The sequence below is a fragment of the Carcharhinus amblyrhynchos genome, chromosome X (genome assembly GCF_965287045.1).
Source record: "Carcharhinus amblyrhynchos chromosome X, sCarAmb.v2.hapA, whole genome shotgun sequence".
Classification (NCBI taxonomy): Eukaryota; Metazoa; Chordata; class Chondrichthyes; order Carcharhiniformes; family Carcharhinidae; genus Carcharhinus; species Carcharhinus amblyrhynchos.
In genome coordinates, this window is record NC_137359.1 from 4,805,601 (window position 1) to 4,820,763 (window position 15,163).

At 45.0% G+C, this 15,163-nt stretch overlaps 1 protein-coding gene across 3 annotated transcripts in view; it reads right to left on the minus strand.

The window, feature by feature from the left end:
* The window catches only part of LOC145362058 (arf-GAP with GTPase, ANK repeat and PH domain-containing protein 1-like), a 181,620-nt gene that overhangs the window by 53,405 nt on the left and 113,052 nt on the right, over positions 1-15,163 (minus strand). For all 3 annotated transcript variants that reach the window (XM_080218110.1, XM_080218111.1, XM_080218112.1), the window contains exons 4-5: positions 10,381-10,466; positions 2,107-2,248 (exon numbers count right to left, since the gene is read on the minus strand). In XM_080218110.1, coding sequence (XP_080074236.1) covers positions 2,107-2,248; positions 10,381-10,466 — 228 coding nt within the window. The remainder of the gene's footprint in view (positions 1-2,106; positions 2,249-10,380; positions 10,467-15,163) is intronic.

The following is a 15,163-nucleotide window of genomic DNA, read 5'->3' on the forward strand; positions in this document are numbered from 1 at the left end:
GTAGGGAATCAAAAGATACAGAATAAAGGTGGGTAGATAGTGTCAAAATACAAATCTGAATGAATGGCAGAAAAGGGCTTGTTCCTATGATGGGCTGAATGGCCCCTCATCTGTATTTGTTCTTGACCCTTCAGCTAGGTTTCCTAATATAAAAAAGGATAAAGAACACTATACGGATATTTCTCATACCTGCTGCTGATCACAGCTATGTTTCAGGGCTTTTGATGTGCTGCCAAGACACTGAAATACCACTTGACACTCAACATCCTTACATCATCACGTAATTTGATGTTGATTAAAGATCATCTTTACAAGCTTCCAGCCTGCAGCTTCTCTCGAGACAATAATATCTTCCCTCATGAATTGCAAATTTGTAATGAAAATTTATGAGCAAAGGACATATTTGAAGCTTCAACACCCCACAGTTTTCCCTGGATTTTCCTTCAGGGGGTGCGTTGAGAAATATAGGATATAAAATAAATTGTATTCTCAAGGGTTATGAAGATATTGATTTCTTTGTGACAGAGGTCAATTTTAGCCAAGTAAATTCATGCTTTATTTTTCACAGGTTCTTTGCCAATCACAAAGCTAGAATTGAAAGGCCTTTTGGAGCTGGGGGAAGGGAGAAAATTGGAGGAAGAGAAACAAAGGGAAAATAGAATCCATTCGAGCCACTGGCTGACCAGGGGGACACACAGCAATGGCTCATTGTTGAAAAGTTCACAAGCAACACCATTTGTCTGATATTTCCAGCCGATATTGGGTGTGTAAAATACAACTTATGAAAAGCACGGGAAAAAAAATACAGGTTAAGTTGAAAAGAATGTGACGGCGGACATTTCAGTGACAACAGTATTTAATTGGCTGTAAAGTGCTTTGAGGTGGTGAAAGGCACTATTTAAATGCAAGTTAAATGCATGCTGACAAATGTGCAGGCATTGGCGTGGAATTTCAGAATGGCTGAGTGTCTGTGTCAGGCAACACTCATTGTGCAGACTGGCATGTGACAAATGATCACTTAAGTGGAGCACTGTATGGCAGAGAACAGTCTTGCAGGCAAACAGCCAATGCCTTGAAGAGGCTGCTAAACAAAGGAGAGAAAAAATAGGCTGAAATCTTTTTTTTGGTCTACTACTCCATCTCGAGATTCCTCTTGCTGGGCTTGCATTGCCAAACCATAGCATGTATCTCAATTGAACAGTCCATTTGGCTGAGAAAATGTCTACTATCAGGTTGCCAGTATTTTTAGACTCTCGCAGAATTTGATATAATAAGCAAAACCACAAGTGTGAACAAAGCACTCAAGTCACAGATATCTCAGTCCTGATTTTGTGCATGAGCAGGTGAGTAGGTGGGTTCATTCAAAAATGCTGGATATATTCAGAGGGTCAGGCACTATCTATTCAGTTAGGTCAAAAGTCATTGACCTGAAGCATTAACTCTTGTTTCTTTGTCCACAGAGGCTGCCTGAGCTGCTGAGTGTTTCCAGCAGCTGCAGTATTTTGCTTTTGCACTCACCACAGCAGAAAGCAGGCCTCATTTTAACTCATTAACACATTGTCGGTTCACTCCCCACCCAGATAAGTAGGAGGGAGCTGTCCACATGCAGGTAGGTGAAGAGGAATGAGACTTTGAGAGGCAGTCTTGTGGGAAGGCAGAGGCCAGGGGAGCTTTTGATGCAGGGCCTGGACTCTTGCTGTGCCTGGTCACACAAAGAGAATTAAAATAAACTTGTCTTAAAATGGCCTCTTCTGGTCCCAGATCCTTTCTCACTCAACTTGCCTTAATGGTAAAATTGCAGTAACCTTCCAGCTCAGAAAATTGAATATCAAAATAGCAGTTAAGACTTAATGATATAATTGACAGATATAGATTGCAATCCAGTGAGGCTTTGGGAGCAGGAACACAAGACTTTGAAATGTTTGATTTTGTATGTTGCGGTGGAAGACATCTCTTGCTTCTCCCAGCCAGTCCGCCATCAGTACAGAAACTTCCCCCTCACCCTAATTTCAATAAATAGCAACCAGCAGCACAGAGACACAAAAACTACTCTTGGTCAGCTTGAAGAGTTGGGAGGTATGGAACAGTGCTGGCCATCTCACTTACCCTGTGACCCCACCACTATCACAGCAATCTCAGCTGCGTTCCGGTAGCTTGTGAGCCTGGTGTAATAATTGAAAATGGTTTCAAAGCTCTTTTCGTTTTCCAGGCTGAAGACAAATATAACAGCATCTACCCACGTTGAGAACTGTAGGGAAAAAGATGGAAGAAGGTAAATATATCAGCTGACTTTCAAACCAAGGCAAATAGTTAATTTGAAAATCGATGATGCTGGTGGTGGGGGGAGAGCGGTTCTTAAAATGAGCACATTTCTTTGATTCCATTCAATGCTTGAAAAAGAACGTAAAAGAATAATACGGAAAGGGTTGGCAAGTGGGATTAATGTTGATTACTCCAGTGAATGAGCTAGCACCAGCAAAAGTGCTTCTTTTCAGCTGTGATTTCTGTGAAATGAGTATAAAGTTGGACAGGTTTCCACCTCCTGATCGTGAGTCCATAATGACCAATGGAAGCATACCTGTGTATGTCAGGGGAAAATATGCTCCAGCTTAGCTACAATGCCCCGTGTGGTCAAATAGTCTGTTTATGGACATGTGAAACAAGGCACTTCTGATAAGTTAGTGAATACCCATTGAACTGTCTCCCATGGCAGGATAATTGGAAAAGGATAACATTCATGGGTGACTGGAAGCTATGGGTGAGGGAAAATGCATTCTGTTATTTGTGTGTGTAGAACATGCTTGTGGCCAGTGTTGCTACAACTGGATAGAAGTACATAGGGGGCAATGGCAGGAACAAGTCACGGAATCAGTCTCTGAAAAAAACACTTAAACATAAAACTATAGAACCAAAGAACTTCTATAGTGCAGATGGAAGCTATTCAGCCCGTTGAGTCTGCATGGACTCTGAAAGAGCATTTTACCCAGCCCCCAGCCCCACTTACACACCCCCAACCTCCATCGAACCTGCACATCTTTGGACACTAAGGGGCAATTTAGCACGGCCAATCCACCCTAACCTGCACGTCTTTGGACACTAAGGGACAATTTAGCATGGCCAATCCACCCTAACCTGCACATCTTTGGACACTAAGGGACAATTTAGCATGGCCAATCCACCCTAACCTACACGTCTTTGGACACTAAGGGACAATTTAGCATGGCCAATCCACCTAACCTACACATCTTTGGACTGTGAGAGGAAACCGAAGCACCCGGAGGAAATCCACGCAGGCATGGGGAGAATGTGCAAACTCCACACAGATAGTTACATAAGGCCAGAATCAAACCTGGGTCCCTGGCGCTGAGAGGCAGCAGTGCTAACCACTGTGCCACCGAAAGAGGGGAACCTGAAGCCAGAAGAGGAAAGTGGTGTAGTTGTTTCAGATCTGCTGTTGTGCTGGAGGAAGGTCAGGAATGTTGATGGTGTACTGGAGTGAAGAGACTGCTATAAACCTAGGTATGGCGACCCCATACCTTACTGTGTTCCAACTGGTGCTAGGCAACAGTTGGCTTTGTAATGTTGGATAGGGAGGTGAAAACAGAGTGAACAGCAGCTTTCCAATGGGCCCAATGGCCTCCCTACTGTCATATTCTATAATAGAGATGGCAGGGATGGAGGAACAAAGGGGTCAGAGGGAGAATGACTCAACTTCAGTGGCTCTCCTATTTGGTGCTGCTGGTGTAAAAAGCAGATGAGCAGGAAGCAATTGCTATTTGATGAAATCTTTTGGTCGATCAGTCTCAATCATTTGTTGGCACCATGACAGATTGGGGTTGAGCAAAGTGAGCTTCAGTTTCAGGCTATCTCTGAAATTTACCATGCATAGGAAGGTCTCCACACAGCTCATAATATAATAAATCAAATTGTTGTACATAAGTAATAATATGTGCAACAACTGATTTTTTAACTATTATGCTATGCTATGATATTTTGCCAATTGTTTAAAGGCAGAGTGCTTTTATTATGGAAAATGGATATTATAAAAGTGGAGCACAGCCCATCAATCAGCACTACATTAATGTAATAGCTTATTATGCCCATGGGAATTTAGAGGCAGACAAGTTCAAATGTTTAATGGCATTTAAAATTTTAATATTTCCTCTATTCAAACTGCTGAAGAGAAAAAAGGTTTGAAATAGTTTAGAAAAAAATTTTTTCTTCCCAGAGACAGAGAAACAAAGTGGGCGAGAAATTCATCAGGAACCTTACGTTTTTGCTTTAAATTATCGTGGGGTCAGGAAATGATATTTAGATCCAGCAACAACATTGGAGAATTCAGCTATCCTCAGTTCTGCTCCTCCTGGCTTGAGGCCTTCTCCAGCCTGGCACCACCCCCACCCCCAATGACTTCCAGGACCAGCTCGACAACTCTGCTGAATCCAGCCAGGACCCGACCAACAAGCTGCAACAGGACCCACTGATTGGCTGCCGCAGCTTCTCTGATGAATGCAAATGAAGCATGAGGGCTAATTTCCATAACGCTTCAGGCTGACACTTTTGTTTGAATCATGCCTCCCTCCAACTGCCCATTTTATGTTGGGATTTCTGAAGCTCATTTCTCCTCCAGTGTGTTTGAAAACTACTCTTTACAATTTGATTCAGTTCAACGTCTCATATTCCACCCAACTGCCTGTAATTTTCTGCTCTTGTAGAATACCTACAGTGTACCTTGAATACCTTGAGGATGAGAAAGGGGACCTAGTGGTAGGGGATGGGGATATGGCTAAGGTCTTGAATAACTTTTTTGTTTCTGTCTTCACGGAGGAGGACGTGAATAATTTGCCGGGTGTTAACGATGGAAAGGTGGTAGGACTGGAGGGTCTTAATGACATTACTGTTACTAGAGAGGCGGTGCTCGACAGACTGGAGGGGCTGATTGTGGACAAGTCTCCAGGACCGGATGGAATGCATCCGAGGGTTCTGAAAGAAATGGCGGAGGTGATAGTGGATGCCTTGGTGGTTATTTTCCAAACGTCGCTGGATTCCGGGGAAGTGCCGGAAGATTGGAAAACGGCTAATGTTACGCCGTTGTTTAAGAAGGGTGCCAGGCAAAAGGCGAGGAATTATAGGCCGGTCAGTTTAACGTCTGTGGTAGGTAAAATGTTAGAATCTGTCATTAAGGAGGAAATTGCGAGGCACCTTGAAGGGAATTGCTTGATAGAGCAGACGCAGCACGGTTTCATTAAAGGGAAGTCGTGTCTGACAAATTTACTGGAGTTCTATGAGGATGTGTCTAGGGCGGTGGATAGAGGAGAGCCGGTGGATGTGGTCTTTCTAGATTTTCAGAAGGCGTTTGACAAAGTACCTCACAAGAGGTTATTGCAGAAGGTCGAGGGACATGGAGTTGGGGGTAGGGTGTTAGCGTGGATAGAGGATTGGCTGTCAAATAGGAGGCAGAGAGTGGGGGTCAACGGGTGCTATTCGGATTGGCGGATGGTGACTAGTGGAGTGCCCCAGGGGTCGGTGCTGGGGCCTCAGCTTTTTACCATTTATATAGATGATCTGGAGGAGGGAACCGAGTGTAGGGTGTCGAAATTTGCTGATGACACCAAGATTGGGGGAACGGCAAATTGTGCGGAGGGTGTGGAGAGTCTGCAGAAGGATCTAGATAGGCTGGGTGAATGGGCCAGGAAATGGCAAATGGAATTTAATGTTGGCAAGTGTGAGGTGGTCCACTTTGGTAGGAAGAATGGTAGGAAGGACTATTACTTATGGGGCGAAAAACTGCAGCAGGCGACAGTGCAGAGGGACCTCGGGGTCCTTGTGCATGAGTCGCAAAAACCCAGCTTGCAGGTGCAGCAGGTGGTCAGGAAGGCGAATGGGATGCTGGCCTTCATAGCGAGGGGGATTGAATATAAAAGTAGGGAGGTCTTGCTGCAGCTGTATAGGGCATTGGTGAGGCCGCAGCTGGAGTACTGTGTGCAGTTTTGGGCGCCGCACCTGCGCAAAGATATTTTGGCCTTGGAGGGAGTGCAGCGGAGGTTTACTAGGCTGATACCGGAGTTGAGGGGGTTGAGCTATGAGAAGAGGCTGAATAAACTGGGCTTGTACTCGTTAGAGTTTAGAAGAATGAGGGGAGATCTCATTGAGACGTATAAGATGATGAATGGGATGGATAGGATAGAGGTGGAGAGACTCTTCCCGCTCAAAAAAGACAGGAGGACTAGGGGGCACAGCCTCAAGATAAAAGGGGAGCAGTTTAGAACGGAGTTGAGGAGGAACTTCTTCACTCAAAGGGTGGTGAATCTCTGGAATTCTCTGCCCGTTGAAGTGGTGGAGGCTGCCTCGCTAAATATTTTTAAGACGCAGGTTGATGGGTTTTTGATAAGAGAGGGGATTAAGGGTTATGGGGAGAGGGCGGGAAAGTGGAACTGAGCAGCGACAGATCAGCCATGATCTTATTGAATGGCAGGGCAGGCTCGAAGGGCTAGATGGCCTACTCCTGCTCCTATTTCTTATGTTCTTATGTGCAGAAGGAGGCCATTTGGCCCATTGAATCTGCACTGACTCCCTGGCAGAGCATCCCAATTAACCTACACATCTTGGGACAGTCAGGGACAATTTAGCATGACTAACGTACCTAACCTGCACATCATTTGGACTGTGGTGGAAAACCAGAGCACCCAGAGGAAACCCACACAGACATGGGAGAATGTGCAAACTCCACATGGACAGGACTTGGGTTTAGGAGAACAGGCACCAGCACTACTTGGTACCAAATAATAACTTTGAGGTGGGGCAGGCTATAAACAAGCAAATAATTGATGCGTGCAGAAACGGAACAGTGATAATTATGGGGGATTTTAATTTGCATATTGATTGGATGACCCAAGTCAGACACGGTGGGCTTGAGGAAGAGTTCTTGGAATGCTGTCGGGATAGTTTCCTTGAACAGTATGTGATGGAACCTACGAGGGAGCGAGCTATCTTAGATCTGGTACTGTGTAACGAGGCAGGTAGAATTAGGGATCTTCTTGTGAGGGATCCTCTTGGGACAAGTGATCACTGTATGGTTGAATTTCTGATGCAGATGGAGGATAAGAAAGCAGGGTCCCGAACCTGTGTCCTCTGTTTGAACAGAGGGGAGTACGATAGGATGAGAGCGGAATTGGCGAATGTAGATTGGGGGCGCAGATTGGTTGGTAGGACGGCTGAGGAACAGTGGAGGATTTTTAAGGAGTTTTTTTTCAGTATTCAGCAGAAATATATTCCGATGGTAAAGAAGGACTGTAGGAGAAGGGATAACCAGCCGTGGTTATTGAAGGAAATAAAGGAGAGTATTAAATTAAAAGCTGATGCATTCAGAGCAGCTAAAAATAGTGGGCGATTAGAAGATTGGGGAAGATTTAAAAATCAACAAAGAATGACTAAGAAGGTGATAAAGAAAGGAAAGATAGAGTATGAGACTAAACTAGCTTGAAATATAAAAAATGACAGTAAATGTTTTTACAAATATATAAAGAGGAGGAGGCTGGCTAGAGTGAATGTTGGACCCTTGGAGGATGAGAGGGGGAATTTAGCGGTGGGTAATGAGGAAATGGCTGCAGCTTTAAATAAGTTTTTTGCCTCGGTCTTCACGGAGGAGGACATGAATAGTTTGCCGGATATTAAAGATAGAAGGATGGAAGGAGATGAGGTCCTTAATGCAATTACTGTCACTAGAGAGGTAGTGTTTGATAGACTAATGGGACTGAAGGTAGACAAGTCCCCAGGACCGGATGGAATGCATCCCAGGGTTCTGAAAGAAATGGCAGAAGTAATAGCAGATGCCTTAGTAATTATTTATCAAAATTCGCTGGACTCCGGGGAAGTGCCGGAAGATTGGAAAACGGCTAATGTTATGCCACTGTTTAAAAAAGGTGGCAGACAAAAGGCAGGGAATTATAGGCCGGTTAGTTTAACGTCTGTAGTTGGAAAAATGCTAGAATCAAAGAAGAAATAGCAAGGCACTTAGAAAAGAATGGTTTGATCGAGCAGACGCAGCACGGATTTGTTAAGGGGAAGTCGTGTTTAACAAATTTATTGGACTTCTATCAGGATGTGACTAGTGCGGTAGACAGAGGGGAACCGGTGGATGTGGTGTTTGATAAGGTGCCTCACAAAAGGTTGCTGCAAAGGGTTAGGGTGCATGGAGTTGGGAGTAAGGTGTTAGCGTGGATAGAGGATTGGCTGTCTAATAGGAAGCAGAGAGTTGGAATCAATGGGTGCTATTCTGGTTGGCAGTTGGTGACTAGTGGAGTGCCGCAGGGATCGGTACTGGGGCCTCAACTGTTTACCATTTATATAGATGATCTGGAGGAGGGGGCTGAGTGTAGGGTAACGAAATTTGCTGATGACACGATGATGAGTGGAAAAGCAAATTGTGTGGAGGGTGTGGAAAGTCTACAGAGAGATCTGGATAGGCTGAGTAAGTGGGTGAGGACCTGGCAGATGGAGTATAATGTTAGCAAATATGAGGTTATCCACTTTGGTAGAAATAATAGTAGGAGGAATTATTATTTAAAAGGTGAAAAGCTGTAGCATGCTACGGTGCAGAGGGACCTGGGGCTCCTTGTGCACAAATCGCAAAAACCCAGTCTGCAGGTGCAGCAGGTGGTCAGGAAGGCGAATGGGATGCTGGCCTTTATAGCGAGGGGGATAGAATATAAAAGTAGGGAGGTCTTGCTGCAACTGTACAGGGTACTGGTGAGGCCGCAGCTGGAGTACTGTGTGCAGTTTTGGTCACCGCACTTGCGCAAGGATATTTTGGCCTTGGAGGGAGTGCAGAGGAGGTTCACTAGGCTGATACCGGAGATGAGGGGGTTAGCCTATGAAGAGAGACTAAATAGATTGGGTCTGTACTCGTTGGAGTTTAGAAGGATGAGGGGGGATCTTATTGAGACGTATAAGATAATGAAGGGGATGGATAGGGTAGAGGTGGAGAGATTCTTCCCGCTTAGAAAGGACAGCAGGACTAGAGGGCACAGCCTCAAGAAAAGGGGGGTTCAGTTTAGATTGGAGTTGAGGAGGAACTTCTTCACTCAAAGGGTGGTGAATCTCTGGAATTCTCTGCCCGTTGAAGTGGTGGAGGCTGCCTCGCTAAATATATTTAAGTCACGGGTAGATAGGTTTTTGATAGACAGGGGAATTAAGGGGAGAAAGCGGGAAAGTGGAACTGATCCACTTCAGATCAGCCATGATCTCATGGAATGGCGGGGCAGGTTCGAAGGGCTAGATGGCCGACTCCTGCTCCTATTTCTTATGTTCTTATGTCGAAGTGGCCATTTCTCATGTGTGAACTTAGAAAGGGAGTGTTGCAGGCTATTCAACAGCACTGGATCACAGGCAAGATATGCACTAGAATTCTACCTTCCCACCCACCACAGAATTGGAGCGGACAATGGAAACGTCTGTTGTCTTCAGGCGGGAATTCCCAGTCTCACTCGAGCAAGACCGTAAAATCCCACCCAAGGACTCTGTTCTCTCCTGCCATCCAGCAAGTACAGAATTTCCAGCAGAGGATCTTGTGATGGCTCTTGCTGAGATGAATCATCTCTCCTTCAAAACTTCTGCCTTCTGGCTGAGAGTAACCATTGATTAAAAAATACTTGCATTTCTAAAGCATTTTTTCACAACCACTGGACATCTCAAAATGTTGTACAACCAATGAAGTACTTCTGAAGTGAACCGTGGTCACTGTTGTAATATAGGCAGCAACAAATTCCCACAAACAGAAATGTGATAATGATTAGAAAATCTGTTTGTTGTTTTGGTGGTTGAGGGATAAATATTTGCCAAGGCACTGGGGAGAACTATAATAATAAATGGTTTATTGTCTCATCTGAAAGAGACACCTCCAACAGTGCAGCATTCCCTCAGCACGACATTGGAGTGTTAATCTTGATTTTTGTGCTCAAGTCCTGGAGTTGGACCTTGTGACTTGAAGACAAGAGTGCTACCAACTGAGCCATAGCAGGTGTTGCAAAAATAAATAGTGACTGTGTGCCAGGTCATTCTGCTCAGCTTTACATCATAGAGATCACGATACAAATTTAAAAGTCTGATATTCCTTATTGTCGGGTTTATTTTTACAGCTTGCCTCACGTTGTCATGGCAATGCAAATTAAGCTCTGCATCTCAATGAAAATGGGAGACAATTTGCTTTTGAAATGGAAACTCTCAGACAGCCTCAGAAGCTTAGTGATTAAAACTGTTGTGTGTATAATGACTCCAGGAAACCCTACTTATGTCAGAATTATGCCATTTTCATGGGATGCAGATTATAGGATGGTTCATCCCACCTTCCTGTAGATCAAAATGCCTCAGTTAAACATTTACCTGTGCATCTGGAGGACCTCCTTCATCCCTGATCAGCAGCAAGTGGCTCTGACCATTGACATTGATTTCCTTCTTGTACCGACCACCTGGCAGAAACACAATGGGGGACGTTAGCAACTGAGACAAATAAATATTTTAATGTTTCAAGTTTTTTATCTAATAAGCATGGAACACTTGGTCCAATGGCTTATAGTCTAAGTCCACTAGTTATACTCAAGAACCAAGGTTAGATAGCTCCTAAAACTAGTCACTATGTCACCTTCGAGTCTGTTTCGGCTCTGTAATGGTGTCAGCCAGTGGACGGCACTCTCACCATCGAATCAAGTGATTGTGGGTTCCACGTAGGGGCAGGATATCATAGTGGTTATGTTAGTAGATTATTAACAGGGAGCTCCAACAAGTTCAAATCCTATCACAACAGCTAGGGCATTTAAATTCAATTAAGTAAATCTAAATCATAAAAACCCATCTGGTTTTCTCATGCCGTTTTGAGGAAGGTAATCTATAGCATATTCATGACTTCAGATTTACAGCCGACTCTTGAATGCCCTCCAAAATGACCCATCAAGCCAATCAGCTCACTTTGCATGGGTAATAAATACCAAGTTGTCCAGCAGTGCCCATAATAATAAGTCATTTTTAAAAAGCACCAGGCTTTGAGCTCATAATGCAGGCTGAGGGGGTGCTGTACTTGGGGGGAGGGGGAGGGGGGCTTGTAATGAAGGAGTGCTGCACTGCAGGAGGTGCCATCTTTCAGATGAGACATGGGAGTTCTGGGAAAGTTTGTAGTTTGCTTTTATAGTGCAGGTTGCAGTGGTTGCTGGTTAAGTGTTTTATTTTTACCTGTATATAAGTTGGATGGTTCCTAAACCCAAGACGCGACACTTGTAGTGTCTTCCACCCTTCCACCTCTTCTAACCTAAAGGGGGTGAGTGAATATCAGGCAAGCTCTTTCTTTCTTTTTCTTGTTTTATACCGCAAGTTGTCTAGAGGGGATGGCAGGAAAGGCAGTGCAATGTTCCTCCTGCAGGATGTTTGAGGTGAGGGACGCCATCAGTGTCCCTGCTGATTTCACCTGTGGGAAGTGCGCCCATCTCCAGCTCCTCAAAAACCACGTTAGGGAACTGGAGCTGGAATAGGATAAACTTCAGATCATTCGGGAGGCAGAGGTGGTCATAGATAGAAGCTTCAGGGATGCAGTTACTCTGAAGAATGAAGAAAGATGGGTGATGGTGAGAGGGGCTGGGAGGAAGCAGTCAGTGCAGGAATCCCCTGTGGTTGTTTCCCTCGGCAACAAGTATACCGCTTTGGATACTGTTGAGGGGGACGACCTACCAGTGGTAAACTGCGGTGATCGGATCTCCAGCACTGAGTCTGTCCCTGTGCCTCAGAAGGGAAGGAGGGGGAGCAGGAGACCAATAGTTATTGGGGACTTGATAGTTAGAGGGACAGATAGGAGATTCTGTGGCAGCGAAAGAGACTCACAGATGGTATGCCGCCTCCCAGGTGCCAGGGTCCATGATGTCTCAGACTGTGTTTTCAGGATCCTTAAGGGGGAGGGGGAACAGTCACAAGTCGTGGTACACATCGGTACCAATGATGTAAGTAAGAGAAGGGATGGGGATTTAAAACAGGAATTTAGGAAGCTCGGGTGGAAGCTGAGAGCCAGGACAAAGCATGTTGTCTTTTCTGGTTTGTTGCTGGTGCCATGCCCTAGTGAGTTGAGGAACAGGGAGAGAGTGCAGATAAACACGTGGCTGCGGGGATGGTGTAGGAGAGAGGGTTTCATTTACTTGGATAATTGGAGCACATTTTGGGGAAGGTGGGACCTGTACAAACAGGACAGTTTGCACCTGAACCAGAGGGGCAGTAATATCCTGGGAGGTATATTTGCTACGGCTCTTGGGGGGGAGAGGGGGGGTTTACACTAATCTATCAGGGGGATGGGAAAATGAGCTGTAGTCCAGAAGCCAGTGTTGAGTGTAGTGAGGTACTGAGGAGGGTATCACGGTCACAGGAGTGTACAGGCAGACAGGATGGTGGGTTGAAGTGTATCTACCTCAATGCAAAGAGCATCAGGAATAAGGTAGGTGAACTTGGAGCGTGGATTGGTACTTGGGACTATGATGTTGTGGCCATTACGGAGACATGGTTAGAACAGGGACAGGAATGATTGTTGGCAGTTCTGGGGTATAGATGTTTCAGTAAGAATAGGGAAGGTGGTAAAAGAGGTGGAGGAGTAGCATTGTTAATCAAGGATAGTTTAACGGCTGCTGAAAGGCATTTTGAGAGGGATCGGCCTACTGAGGTAATATGGGCTAAAATTAGAACATAGAAAAGGATCAGTCACATTGTTAGGAGTTTTCTATAGACCTCCAAATAGTAATAGAGATGTGGAGGAAGAAATTGCAAAGCAGATTATGGATAGGTGTGGAGGTCACAGGGTAGTTGTCATGGGTGACTTCAACTTTCCAAATATTGATTGGAACCTTCATAGGTTGAATAGTTCAGATGCAACACTTTTTGTACAGTGTGTGCATGAGGGTTTCCTGATACAATATGTGGATAAGCCGACAAGAGGTGGGGCCACATTGGACTTGGTACTGGGTAATGAACCGGGCCAAGTGTTAGATTTCTTTGTGGGAGAGCACTTTGGAGATAGTGACCACAATTCAGTGTCTTTCATTATTGCAATGGAGAGGGATAAGCTCACACAGCAGGGCAAGGTTTATAATTGGGGCAGAGATAATTATAATGCAATTAGGCAAGAAACAGGGGGCATAAAATGGGAACAGAAACTGTCAGGTATGGGCACAAATGAAAAGTGGAGCTTGTTCAAGGAACAAATACTGCGTGTCCTTGATAGGTATGTCCCTGACAGGCAGGGAGGAAATGGCCGAGTGAGGGAATCATGGTTCACAAAGGAGGCTGAATGTCTTGTCAAGAGGAAAAAGGAAGCGTATGTAAGAATGAAAAAACAAGGTTCAATTGGGTCGCTTGAGGATTACAAGGTAGCTAGGAATGAGTTAAAAAAAGGGCTTAGGAGAGCTAGGAGGGGGCATGAGAAGTCCTTGGCAGATTGGATCAAGGAAAACCGAAAGGCTTTTTACTCTTACGGTGAGAAATAAAAGAATGATCAGGGTGAGGTTAGGGCCAGTCAAGGATAGTAGTGGGGACTTGGGCATGGAGTCAGAAGAGATGGGTGAGGCGTTGAATGAATACTTTCCTTCAGGACAGGGGCCATGTTTTTGAGGATGAGTGTGTGATACAGGTTGATAGGATGGAGGAGGTAGATGTTCTGAGGGAAGATGTATTAGCAATTTTGAAAAACCTGAGGGTCAATAAGTCCCCTGGGCCTGATGGGATCTACTCTAGGATTCTTTGGGAGGCAAGGGATGAGATTGCAGAGCCTTTGGCTTTGATCTTTGGGTCCTCACTGTCCAAGGGGATAGTCATGATGTGGAGATGCCGGTATTGGATTGGGGTAAACAGTAAGAAGTCTCACAATACCAGGCTAAAGTCCAACAGGTTTATTTGGTAGCAAACGCCACTAGCTTTCGGGGCTCTGCCATTTTGTCTGGTGAGCGGGGAGTTCTGATCACAAACAGGACATATAAAGGCACACACTCAGTTTACAGAACACTGATTAGAACGTGAGTCTTTACAGCTAATCAAGTTTTAAAGATTCAGACAATGTGAGTGGAGAGAGCATTAAGCATAGGTTAAAGAGAGTATTGTCTCCAGAAGGACAGTAAGTGAAATGTTGCAAGTTCAGGCAAGTCATGGGGGTTACAAATAGTGTGCCATGAGCCCAAGATCCCGGTTGAGGCTGTTCTCGTGTGTGCGGAACTTGGCTATCAGTTTCTGCTCAGCGACTCTGCGCTGTCATATGTCGTGAAGGCTGCCTTGGAGAACGTTTACCCGAAAATCAGAGGCCGAGTGCCCGTGACCGCTGAAGTGTTCGCCAACAGGAAGGGAACAGTCTTGCCTGGTGATTGTCAAGCGGTGTTCATTCATCTGTTGTCATCATGTCTGCATGGTCTCCCCAATGTACCATGCCTCATCTCTTTAACCTGTGCTTAATGCTATCTCCACTCACACTGTCTGCACCTTTAAGATTTGATTAGCTGTAAAGACTTGCATTCTAATCAGTATTCTGTAAACTGAGTGTGTGCCTTTATATGTCCTGTTTGTGGTCAGAACTCCCACTTACCAGACGAAAGGGCAGAGCCCTGAAAGCTAGTGGCGTTTGCTATCAAATAAACATGTTATTTAACCTGGTGTTGTGAGACTTCTTACATGGGGATTGTGCCAGAGGACTGGAGAGTGGCAAATGTTGTTTCTCTGTTCAAGAAAGGAAATAGGAATGACCCTGGTAATTATAGGCCGGTTAGTCTTACTTCGGTGGTCGGTAAGTTAATGGAAAAGGTCCTGAGGGATAGGATTTATGACCATTTGGAAAGATGCAGCTTAATCAGGGATAGTCAGCACGGATTCGTGAGGGGTAAGTCCTGCCTCACAAATTTGATTGAATTCTTTGAGGAGGTAACTAAGTGTGTAGACGAAGGTAGAGCAGTTGATGTCGTATACATGGATTTTAGTAAGGTGTTTGATAAGGTTCCCCATGGTAGGCTCATGAAGAAAGTAAGGAGATGTGGGATAGAAGGAAATTTGGCCGCTTGGATAAGTAACTGGCTCTCTGAAAGAAGACAGAGGGTGGTGATGGAGGGAAAATTTTCAGACTGGAGGCCAGTTACCAGCGGTGTACCACAGGGATCAGTGC